Raw genomic sequence first — 12,500 nt, 5'->3', positions numbered from 1 at the left:
GTGAAAATTCCTGCACAGTACATCAAGATCCAACTTGAAAGTCTCTTCAACTCTTAGAAAAGACATACGATACTACAATAGACCCTACAATTCTATCAATCTATCATACCTTTGAAGAATGTTACAAAGCAAGCTGCATGTGTCGTTGGATGATCTACTAGTGGTTTGGGAAACTGACCTTGAAAAGGCAGTGCACTGAGATAACTTGAGTTATTATGAGCATATTTGCAATAGTTTGCTAACTGTATGTTCATCACAACTCCACTGTTTATAGGATGGGCCACTTATGAGATTGGGGTGGATACCCAAAAAAACCCAACTAATTTCATTCCAGTTAAAATGTATCTTGTGTGGGGTGGAAGAACAGTTAGCACTTTTTAAAAATAAAAAAAAATTGATTCAATTTAGTTTTGAACTTTAATTAGATTTTGCTACAATTCTATAATTCCAGCTGCATTTTTGGTTCTTAAATGTAAATATCTTCCCCTTCCCCTAACCCCCCCTTACAGAAGCCTATTATGTGTTGTGCAACACATACCGGAATTGTGTTTATTGAGGATTGCGGTAAACCAATCAACTCGTAAATGATTTACAAATATCCAAGAGTACATTTGAGGTATTAAAAAACCTCTCTGCATTCCTCTTAAGCCAGTGCTAAATATCTCAGAGAACATGTAGTGCTCAAAGCACAAGTGGAGAAGAGAAAAGAAACAGACAAATGACCAAAACTAAATCAAAAACGACTTTTAGTAATTGCTGCACACTTCATTATCAACTTCATACATTGATATTCGCTCTGGTATTCAGGACATTGATCCTGAGGAAACAAAGAATGGCTTGAATGAAACCAAACCAAATTGTACTCTTAAAATCAAATCACAGATATGTATTATGTGATTTGCTTCAGTTTATTACCCTAAACGTTGTACTCTTCAGTTCCATGTCCGCTGTTTAGGGCCGACAGAAGAGCCCCAGAGACGACCTCCATGCGAGCTCCTCTCTGACCATCCCTCAACCTCCACAACATCACACATGATTAAGAGCCCTGCCAAGGTAACAGATGTGCCAAATTCCAGCCCCCCCCTCCCTCCCTCCCTCCCTCCCTTCTTCCCTCCAACGCACAGCCTTCCTTTCATCTTTCCATTCTGTCTCCCTCTTTGTTTTGTTTTTTATTGATTTCCTTCCTATGTGCTCACGTCAGCACGCATTTTTTGTTGTTGTTGTTGTTTTTTTGTTGTTATGGTTGTCTACGGAGAGAAAATTGAGTTCATATGGGCCTCCTTTCAGGTCAGCTGCAGCGGCAGGCAGTCAGGCTTGTGAGCCTGTGGGAGAGATGTCTGACTGAGATTGAGAATACTCACAGAGACGCGATGGAATCAAACCCACTGATAATCATAGAATTACGTCAGTCTGAAGATAAACAACACTGTTCCCTTTCCCCAGAACTGCTCATACAAACCTCATTCTGGGATTTACCAGTGACTCAAGCTCTTAAGAGAGAGGGAACACACAAACCTGGTGTTCCACCGAGCAGGCTGACCCAACAAACCTCTATTCATATCCCAACATTGGGACCATACATGGTTGATGACCACCACAACATTTCTAAAAGCCTGGTCACTTTAAGGTCCAGGGATGGACAGACACTGATTCATAGGCCCAGCCGATCCATAGGAACATTCTGCAGTCTAATAGGGGCTCTGACCACCCTGGGATACAGGTGGTCTGGTCTGGTGTGTAGTGGAATACAGGAGAGGGTAGCTTTCCTAAAACAGTGCCCCCTGGTGAGAAAACATGGTCCCCAGGTGCCTCCCGCTACAGGGCAAAGTGGTCTCCTTTCCAGGAGTCAATGAAAAACAAGCGGATAGCGTCTCCTCTCTTTCCTCCCCATGAGCGATGCGATTCTAATGCTCTTTGCTTTCTCGTTTAAAGAAAGAATCATGTTTGCACGTGTGTGCCAGAAGTAGATTTACTGAGGTCTCGGAATTCCTTCCGAGGTCCGTAGCCTAGCAACGCAGTCAGACGTCCAGAGGGGAGGGGTGTCCCACAAACAAATTAAAAGCAAAAAAGACCGAAAGCAAACAGTCGTAAAGCAGGGAGAGGAAGATGTGGTCGGGGGGGTATTTTAAAACAAAACCTAAAAAAAGGTGCAGGGAGTGAGGAAACTGTTCTGTCCCTGTTTAGAGAACGGACTGGGAACAGAGGGATGCGTCAGGGTTCTCAGCCACCTGCCAAAGCACCAACTTCCTTCTCCATAAACACAAGAAGAAGCCCAGTGGTCCACTCTGCAATATGCTGGAGATGGGAGGAAGGATAAGCACTGACAAAGCACCCCTGTGGAATTCCCTGTGTTAAGAAAACACAGATTAAGGTCATTAACCTGAACACATAGGGACACTCTATTACTGTTCTCTGAACGTACAGGAGCACAGCAGCAGCTTCATCCTTCTCCCAACCACAGGTACATGTGTCGATGGCAGAGTGGCAGTCTTCTCTAAAAACAGCGTGGCAGGTTCAGGGCAGGGCCCCTCTCTGAGGCACTGTGGCAGGGTGCTGTGGCTTCTGCCTCCTGGCTGCCTCTGCCACGGCTGTGGTGGCGCGGGGGATGTTTGTGTCGAAAGTGACGCTGCGTTCTTGGCACAGGCCGAGGCCACAGCATGATCCGACGAGAGCCTCCAGATTCACCACGAAAGGGAGAAACCTCAGAGTCACTCTGTTCCGGAATCTTCCGCAATAAAAAAACCCCCACCAGAAACCAAAGCGAAAGGAAGCAGGGAGGAAACAAATAAAAAGAGTCTTTTTTTTTTTTTTGTGTTGTTGTTGAGAAATACTCAGTATGTTACGCATTAGGAGAGGAAATCAATTCCTCAGTGAAGTCTCCCTCTCGCTGCACTGAGAGCCGCAGTGAGAACCTAGACTGGGTTTGCTAGACATCTGCAGGACAGAGCTGAAGGGCACGGAACATGCAATCAGCGTGGCGGAGCGTCCCACAGGCCACAGTGCTCACCTCCTCCCCTTTACACAAAAGCAGAAGTCACAAGAGAGGGAAAGGCGGGCTCAAAGGCTACACACAAAGCCCAAACATGTGGCGGATTGCTCAACGCAGGCCAGCCCAGACAGAGACAGCAGCGACCACAAGTATATCACTGCCTCCCACACATGACATGAACTCCCCATAGGGTCACTGTGCAATGCGACAGCTGCATCTGTACAGGAGAGCACTGTCCTATAGACCACCTGACTGTCCTATAGACCATCTGACTGTCCTATAGACCACCTGACTGTCCTATAGACCACCTGACTGTCCTATAGACCAACCTGACTGTCCTATAGACCACCTGACTGTCCTATAGACCAACCTGACAATCTCATCTCTGGACGTCTCTCCTGTCCTCCATATCTCACCAGCTGGGCTGTTTATATTTGTTCTAAAACAAGAACAATCCCACTTCAAAACCCACATTAAATACAGTATGTATAAATAAACATGAAAGCAAACTCGAGGAACGGCAACATCCTCCCTCCATCATCAAACCAGAACCACAACAGAGAGAGAACAGTCAATAGACAGTACTATTGAACAGTCAATAGAGAGTATTAGTGAACAGTCAATAGAGAGTACTATTGAACAGTCAATAGAGAGTACTATTGAACAGTCAATAGAGAGTACTATTGAACAGTCAATAGAGAGTACTATTGAACAGTCAATAGAGAGTATTATTGAACAGTCAATAGAGAGTATTAGTGAACAGTCAATAGAGAGTACTATTGAACAGTCAATAGAGAGTATTAGTGAACAGTCAATAGAGAGTATTATTGACAGAGGGGGAGTTGGGAAGAGAAAACCTTCACACAATGGACGGTTGGAGAGGAAGAAAGGGAGGGAAGTGAGAGAGGGATGCTGGGAGTGAGAGAAGGCTAGTCAGAGTGAGTAATGAGGACAGAGAGAGATAGATAGATAGATAGAAAGATAGAAAGAAAGAGGAGGGTTACTCGTCTCCGGCTGTTTAGAATCAGGCCCTGTGTTGTGTCCTCTTCTCCCAGGAGAGGACTTGTCTGGACTTGCAGGACATGAGCTTGGACTAGACACCAATCTGCAGAGAATGTTTCCATCAATGCCTTCACAAATGTTGTTTGCCTAACAAATCGATCGACCTCAAGCTATTGAGTCTCATTTCTGTAGCCGTATTTGGCTCAGTCAGTTTGAATCAATTTTCATGGCTCTCTCTCATTTCAAATAATTTCTTAATTAGCCACCATCACAACGGCTCACAGGCCCCGCGGGCCCAGAGACAGACTGTATCTGGGCCTCTGATCTCCCTGGAACATTTAGCGTGGAGAGGAGAGGAGAGGAGAGGAGAGGAGAGGAGAGGAGAGGAGAGGAGAGGAGAGGGCCACTCCTCCATGGGTCTTTATGACACGGGTGATCTATCTGACCTGAGCATGAATGAACTGTTCTCAACCCAGACATTCTCTCCATAGTTACTGCAGCAGATAATTACTATAATAGAAACACACATAAACACATAGACGCACACACACACACACACACACACACACACACGCACTGCTGCAGGGACTTTGTGGGCCTGTATCATGTTAGCAACACTGCTGTGTGGTGAATAGTACACATACCTAAGAGAGAGAGAGAGAGAGAGAGAGAGAGAGAGGGGGGGGGAGAGAAAGAGAGAGAGGAGAAAGGGAGGGAGAGAGAGAGAAAGAAAGAAAGAAAGAGAGAGAGAGGGGGGGGAGAGAAAGAGAGAGAGGAGAAAGGGAGGGAGAGAGAGAGAAAGAAAGAAAGAAAGAGAGAGAGGGGGGGGGAAAGAAAGAAAGAGAGGAGAAAGGGAGGGAGAGAGAGAGAAAGAAATAGAGAGAGAGATGAGAGAGAGAGAGGGAGAAAGAGAGAGAAAGAGAGAGTGAGAGAAAGAGAGAGAGAACAAGAGAGAGAGGGGGGGGGACGACGACAGGAGGCACATTTCCACTGAGTGAGTCATGGAAAGCTCCTCAACAGGCCGAGAGGCAGAGCGTCGTCTGAACCACACAGCCTGCCCTGCAGTCCCAACGCATTACTCAACTTTTATTGAATCTGAAGTGCGAAGGGGCGGGGATCTGTGCTCCTTCATTGTTCTTTCCTTCTCTCTCTCTCTCCTGTCTCCCTCCCTTTATCTGTCTGCAGCAGCGTATGTCACGCAAGTGCAGACCCAGTCTCAGACAGCTGATGCAGACAAGGTTCATTTCCTACCTTTAATTCCAGTTGAGACAGAACCCAGAGGAAGAGAGATCTCTCTCTCTCTCCAGGCCTGTGTTAAACTGGGCGTGTGCCCACTCCACCTTTCTGACTAAATTCATAGAGTATTTCCAGATTTTTCCACTTTGCATTGAAATCTGAGTCAGATTTTATGATCTTCGCCAGAGCCTTCTCTGTTCCATCAAAGGATTCCTTCAAAAACAATAAGGTCTATTTACACCCAAATCAATGGCCTCATGTTTATTTGTCATGTCATCAAATCACAAACAGATAAGTTTTGCTTTTCAGGGAAAAGTACTGAATTCCCAGAGTTAAAGGGCAATATTATGAATATCTCTTTGGTGACTTAACATGTTATTCCCATGCAAACAAATATCTCTGGCATGAGAACAATTTTTCCTTTTCTTCCAAACCAAATGGAAATGTTGGCATGTGCCTGAATGTGGTTGATTGTCTCATTGGGGTTTAATGGTTAAACAAGTCCCCATTCCTGCCGAGGCTGCTGGATGCTAAATCAGATTACTGCTCTCAGACAAGCCCTTCTTGTCTGCTGCTCCCCTGCTTGACACGTTATCGCCGTGGTTCCCAGAGTCATGTGGCTGCAGAGAGACCCTCCCTCCCGGCATCAGCAGACCGCCACCGTGCATCCCATGATCACACCTACCGGGAGCAGGCGGGCGGGCGGCGGGCCGCCCGGTGGATGGGAGGATGAAGAAACGGGAGGGCGGAGGGCGAGAGAGGGAGGACAAGCCTGTGTTTACTCAAGCCTCCTTAGGACCCAGGGCTATCACCAGGAGCACTGCCACAGGGCAACAGCAGGGGGGAGGGAGGGGCTGAGCAGGATGGAGAGAGTACAGGAGAGAGAGGGAAAGACAGAGGGAGAGAGAGGGGAAGAGAGATAGAGAGGGGGGGAGGGAAAGAGAGCAAGATAGGGAGAGCAAGAGAGACAGATAGAGAGAGGGAGTGCTAACACACTGACAGGTCCAGATGGGAGACTCCCTCCTCCCCCCTCCCCACCCCTCGGCCCCCCCTGAAACAAAAGGCAGAGGAGAAACAGAGGAGGTCTCTGACCCTCGCAGGGAGACCCTCTGATGACCCAGCAGAGACAGGAAACAGGAAGTGTGACCCCTGACCTCCTGCAGGGGCTCCCGTTACACTCCCGCGTGACTGTCTGCACTGACGACAACCAGCCGCTGCTGCCCCCTACAGCTCACACTGGGAGAGACACCACACCAGCCAGGAGGGGGACAGCGACACAGAACTGGCAAACTCTCTCTGCTACAGTACGCACTCCAGGCCTGTGCCAATGAGCTGTGCTAGGTAAGGGCTAAGGCCGGGAGCATGCTAGGGTGGGTGAGGGCTGTTCTGGGGGGACAGAGCCCGGCCCCTGGTCCTGGCGGCAGGGTTTTTATAAGCCGGCTGTGTGATAATTACACCCAATGGGGTGGTAGTGGTGGGGGAGTGGGGGGGGGAGGGGCGACCCTGGCCCCGGCCTCAGGGCTGGGGGGCTGAGGAGATGGGTGGGTGGAAGATGGGGGAGGGTTAGGCCTCATTAGTAGGGGGACTAATTGGGAGGAAAAGGGCCCTCACATGCTCTGTCTGACCTCCCGGCCAGCGGGGGAGAAAGAGTGGGAGGAGGGGGGAGGGGGGTGGGGGGAGGGGGACTGAGGGGGTGGAAGAAATCTGAAAGTTAAGGGACCAGAACTCTCTCACCGCCGTAAAGTTACGAGTCCAACCGGGGCTGAAGAGAGTGTGGGGATAAATGGGTGCGGCTCTGCTCTAGGGCCAGCCTCCCCAAGCTGCACCCTCTAGGGCCAGCCTCCCCAATTTGCACCCTCTAGGGCCAGCCTCTCCCCAAGCTGCTCCCTCTAGGGACAGCCTCTCCCCAAGCTGCAGCCTCTAGGTCCTCTGAGGGCCTTTGCAGAGCAGAGTCGTATACCAGGTGTCACGCTTCATTTGAAGAACCCTCATGGCTGCCCCCTTCCTCAAAAAAAGAGAATAAGGATAACAGCCCCCCCCCCCCCCATCCTCCAGTATCACAGTCCTAAAACACAGACATAAAAACCAAAGGGGCTAGGGTACCAAGCACCTGAGGGGTGGTGGTGGGGGAGGGGGTATTAAATAACGTTTGAAAACCCCTCAGTAAATAACATCAAACAGAAGTCACCTCTTTGAATGGAACAAGCGTAATAGATCCGGCACCAACCACCAGCGTATGTTTCCAGAGCAGCAGGTCTCCTCTGACACCCGCGGTGGTCATTAGCCTGATAGCAGGATACACTGGAGAGGTTTCATGGTCACCCAGTTCATAACATGACTCACGAATTGCAATCATTTTATCAAGTGGATTTGTATGCTGTGTGTGTATGAATATGCAGTGTTCTGTTGATAGTGTGTTGTGCAAGGAGTAGGAAGGTTTTATGTGTTTTCTTTTTAGTGTGGGATTTAGGGATGTGTGTGTGTGTGTGTGTGTGTGTGTGTCTGTGTGTCTGTGTGTGTGTGTGTGTGTGTGTGTGTGTGTGTCTGTGCGCGCAAGTGTGTGTCCTTATTTTCATTAAATATGTGCATTAAGCGTGTCAAATGTGTGTGTTCCTGACAGTGTGAGTATGAAGTGCACATGAAGTGTGTATCCTGAGAGAGTGTGTATCCTGAGAGAGTGTGTATCCTGAGAGAGTGTGTTTGAGGTGTTGAGAGCACGCCGCCCGGGCTCTGGTGACGGCCACGGCTCGGAGGAAGTGAGACTGCGTGATGGAATTTGTGGCGCTCGGGATCTGGTTTATTTTCCACCCTGGATGCCTGTCCTACCTGCAGGATTTTCCCAGGTCCTGGCTTCAATTAGGCTGGGAAGCTGGGAAGAGGAGGGGGGCGCTGGGGGAGGGGAGGGGGGCGCTGGGGGAGGGGAGGGGGCGACAGGGCTGGAGTCTGTCACACACAACTCAGCACAGCCGGGGAGGCTGAGGGAAGGGCAGGGAACAAGGAAAGAGAGAACGAAGGAATGAAGGGGAGAGAGGAAAGAGAGAGGGGGGGGGGGGGGTATTGGGGGGGGGGGGGGGGAGTGCGCTGAGAGAGATGAAAAATCACTCTTATTTAATGACCCAAATACAAAGGAGGAAAATTGAATCTTGGGACATGAAAATATTCCTTCAGTACTCTTTCCAAACTCTGAAGACAAATTCATGGGAGGCAATAAAAGAGCAAGAGTGAGTGATTGATACAGGACAGGAAAGAGACGTCTAGATGAGATAGGAAAGTTATGACTGAAGTACTCAACGTTTCCCAACTAAAATACCTTTCCTAACCAACATATCCACATACATGTACTGTATTTACCCTTGTGTATTCAGTGTCAATACACACAAGAAGAGCCAACCAGAATTACCCCCCAGAGATCTAACCCGTACAACTGGCAAACTCATCTGACAAATGGGAGGGAAATGCTCTATAATCAAAGACCAATCACATAATTGCTCTATTTTGCCACTAGCTCAAGCGTTCCCTATGAGATTAGTTGTTCAGAGCCGAAACCCGATACTCTGGGAAGTTAAACAGATGTTCTTCTTGAAAAACAAACCATCTCCCAGGGAAAAAAAGAGAGATCACTAAAATATTGAAAATATTCTAATCTAATTTAGGAACTATGATAACTTCAGATGAGAAATCTGATATGAGCACAATGGAGCTCATACACACACACACACACACACACACACACAAATAAAAAAAACATACAGTAGACAGAAATGCCCAGTAATGCCCAAGTCATTGTTCAATGGAAGTACCCATCCACGGAGCAGAGAAACTTGTCTAACGAGAAACAATATATAAGAATAAAAAATATCAATCACTGTCTATGCTGATATCTCTCCTTGGTTACACATAAGAACAGACCACAAACAGCACATCGTACCACCTGCAGGGAGGGACACACAACCCTGTTTAAAAGGTCTAGTGGTCCGTGTGCGTCTATAGGGTTAGTGGTCCGTGTGCGTCTATAGGGTTAGACTAGAGACATTCCACTGTCAAGAGCAATAACCTAAGCTGAAAGTCATTCCTCTCCGTCCATTTATAGAGCACAGCTCATTTTAAACTTGGCCGTGGCCAGCCATGACATCAGCCGCTTAAGGCGTGAGAAAGCCTTGTTTTATAAGCACAGGGAGGAAAGGCTTTGTGCTTTTTTCTGTGTTTAGCTTAGCCTCACAGAGGAGCAGGGCCGGGCCCTCCTGCCAGACAGTCTCTGTATCTACACCACAGACTCTGATCAACACTGACAAAGTGAGAAATTACACTTTTCCGCTGCGTCCCGCTTTCTTACAAGCCCGTTGTCACGGAGCACTTAAGAGCGGAGGAATGAAGCATCATGGGGATTACAGTTGGAAGGAAGTGGAGGTTTTTTTGAGAGGGGACCCATCTTCCCTTCGCTGTAGGAGAGCATCACTCCGGACCTCTACAGCAGAGGTTCAACTAACGGCAGCCTGGGACTGATTCCTTTAGGGTCTTGGCTAGAAATGTTGATTCAGTTCACTTGGAGGGTCGTTAGAAAATTCCAATAGCTTAAGAGGAAAAGTTTAGGAACCAAAGAAGCCCCACAACACTCGTATAGACCACAGTGTGACACACACGCACGCACGCACGCACGCACACACACAGCTACCAAAGAAACCCATCCACACAAACATAACACAGCCTCACCAGACCGTACTCCAGTTTCACACACATCCAGGGACATTACACACTCTCTCACTGGCTTGGTGTCAGTCTGCTAAACCTCTGTGTACAATCCCAAACACACAACAAGATCATCCTGACAGATGAAAGCCATTATCCCTGGCTCTGAAGCACCACCCCACCCCACCCCCCCATCCCACCCCCCCACACACAGACACGCACACACACACACATACACACAAACACACAAACACACAAACACACACACACACACACACAAACACACACATCAGATGTTCAATTAGAACATCTGCTTCAGCGTCCCACCATCCAGATCTGGTGGTCTTTTAACAAGGAGGGAGGCGGAGACCTTGTAAAACTCAGCTTTACCTTCCCTCACTAAACAACACCACTTTCTCCTGCGCCTGAAGACCTTCTAAATGAGATGCGTGATCAGCGCGACCCAGATAGAAGGGTGGTTCTACTCGCTATAAATGGCTGTTATCTATAAGCCTCACTAACTTGAGGCTTTCCATTCCATTGCTGTTGTTGAGATGCTGCTCCAGTTGAATGGGTTTTTTTCTGATTCAACAGAATGTGTCTGTCTGCTTGGGTACTGTGAAGGACTGCATATCTTTGTACAAATCGACAATCTGGGACTTCAGACCTTTATGTAAACACCATTGATACACACATACACGTACACAGTTAGACAGAACAACTGAAATGAACTGCGTATGCATGTTTATAGGGGGCTGTGGATGGTCTTGGCCCACTTGGTACAAAGAACCCAGTCATCTTTCCCAGTTGAAGAGCCACTATCTCATCAGAATGCTTTCAGAAACATAATCAACAGGATAAACAGTCTTTCACAAACAGCTGGTGCCAGCCACTGGAACAGCCCCGTCCAAGATCATGTGAGTCTTACGTCTGTCTCTGTGTCTGTGTGTGTGAGAGATGTTTGTGCGTCTGTGTACATTTGTGTGTCTGTGAGTGTGCGTGCGTGCGTGAGTGTGTGTGTGTGTGTGTGCGTGAGGGTGTGTGTGTGTGTGTATGTGTGTGTGTGTGTGTGTGTGAGCGTGAGCGTGAGCGTGAGTGTGTGTGTGTGTGTGCGTGAGCGTGTTTGTAAAGTCAATAGAAAGAGGATCTAAAGGCAAACAGAGCAGCTGTGAGAGACCAGGTTGAGAGGAGAAGGGGGGTGAGATTGTTCCAAAGAACATTCACAATCAAAGATATGTCCTCTGGTTTGGTGGGGGGCTACGCATGCATGAGGTAATGCAGCTAAGCATGCATGAGGTAATGCAGCAAAAGTAATTGAGAAAATTACATCGTCTCCCTGACGTGGAACAACCCCCCATACTTCCCCTGAGGGGCTGGGGGGGCTAGGGGGGTGGGGGGGGGGAGGGGTTTACAGTCCCTCCTTAGATCTCCTTGCCCCATTTGTTTGAACAGGAGAGAGGGATGGTAATCCATTGAGACAGGTCTGAAGCACACAAGCCCTCTCTCCTCTCCCCACACACACACACACACACACACACACACACACACACACACACACACACACACATATATATAGGAGGATATAGGAGGAAGCTGACCTGATCTGAGCTCCTACTTGGTGGGTGTGGGGAGCTCAGCGCTGCATGTCAACAGCCAACCTTACAACAGCAACCAGGGGAAATACGTACATAGATCCTATTGGCTGATACAAGCAACCGCTACTGAGTCATACTGACAGGGGAGTGGCCACCACAACCACTCTCTCCAGGCTAGGTTCGTCATGGCAACAGAGGAGCGGTAAGGGGACCTCGGCCTTGACGACAGCTGGGGTTTACTGTGATGGTGCAAATTAGTCCTGTCCATCACAACAACCCCGACTGCCCTCAGAGATGTCCTCATCCTTGTTACCCTCATCCCATGTTACCAGTCAAGTGACTCATGGAGGGTAAGGTGTCATCTAACCAGCCTCACCATGGGATCGACTGGGTTTTGTGGTTCTGTTGTGGAACACCCTGCATCCCCTGTGAATGAGCTGGCCACTCAGCTGGAGCACAGCTAGGGGGCCATCACCATGTGTCCACCATCAACAGCCCATCTGACTCAGTGTTGTGACTGACACGCACACGCACACGCACACGCACACGCACACGCACACGCACACGCACACACACACACACACACACACACACACACACACACACACACACACACACACACACACACCTGGTTGATGTGTTTGAGTTTGTCGATGATCTGGCTGATGACTGGTTCAGGGGGCTTGTTCCTGGAGTCAGTCCCATGGGGGTGAGAGCGCTTGAAGCCGGGAGCATCGAACCTGGAAAAGGGAAGAAGAAAAAAGTCTTCATAAAAAATGTGTCCAATTTAAAAATGTATGTCTTGCTGTTTCATTACTTCAATAGCCACATGTTGCTCCACAACTTCATGAGAGAGGTATGAAGCATATACGTATTCAACCATAAAAAGACCCAAGACCCTATAATGAAGCCATATCGCCATCTAGTGGTGATACAATGAATAATCAATTCTCAGACAAGACATTTGGCCACAAGTGAAAAACCTCATTGAA

At 48.4% G+C, this 12,500-nt stretch overlaps 2 protein-coding genes across 2 annotated transcripts in view; both read right to left on the bottom strand.

Annotated features, from left to right (window-relative positions):
- LOC310816463 (exosome complex component RRP40-like) overlaps positions 1–12,500 on the bottom strand; it is a 136,974-nt gene that overhangs the window by 33,576 nt on the left and 90,898 nt on the right. The window lies entirely within an intron of this gene.
- Positions 1–12,500, bottom strand: part of gpc3 (glypican 3) — a gene marked incomplete at both ends in the record, with an annotated part of 81,563 nt that overhangs the window by 13,989 nt on the left and 55,074 nt on the right. Inside the window, one exon of the mRNA XM_083686847.1 lies at positions 12,137–12,248. Within this exon, the coding sequence (XP_083542973.1) occupies positions 12,137–12,248 (112 nt within the window). The remainder of the gene's footprint in view (positions 1–12,136; positions 12,249–12,500) is intronic.

This window comes from Argentina silus (genome assembly GCF_951799395.1).
Source record: "Argentina silus genome assembly, chromosome: 15".
Classification (NCBI taxonomy): domain Eukaryota; kingdom Metazoa; phylum Chordata; class Actinopteri; order Argentiniformes; family Argentinidae; genus Argentina; species Argentina silus.
This window is presented reverse-complemented; position numbering and strand designations above follow the sequence as displayed.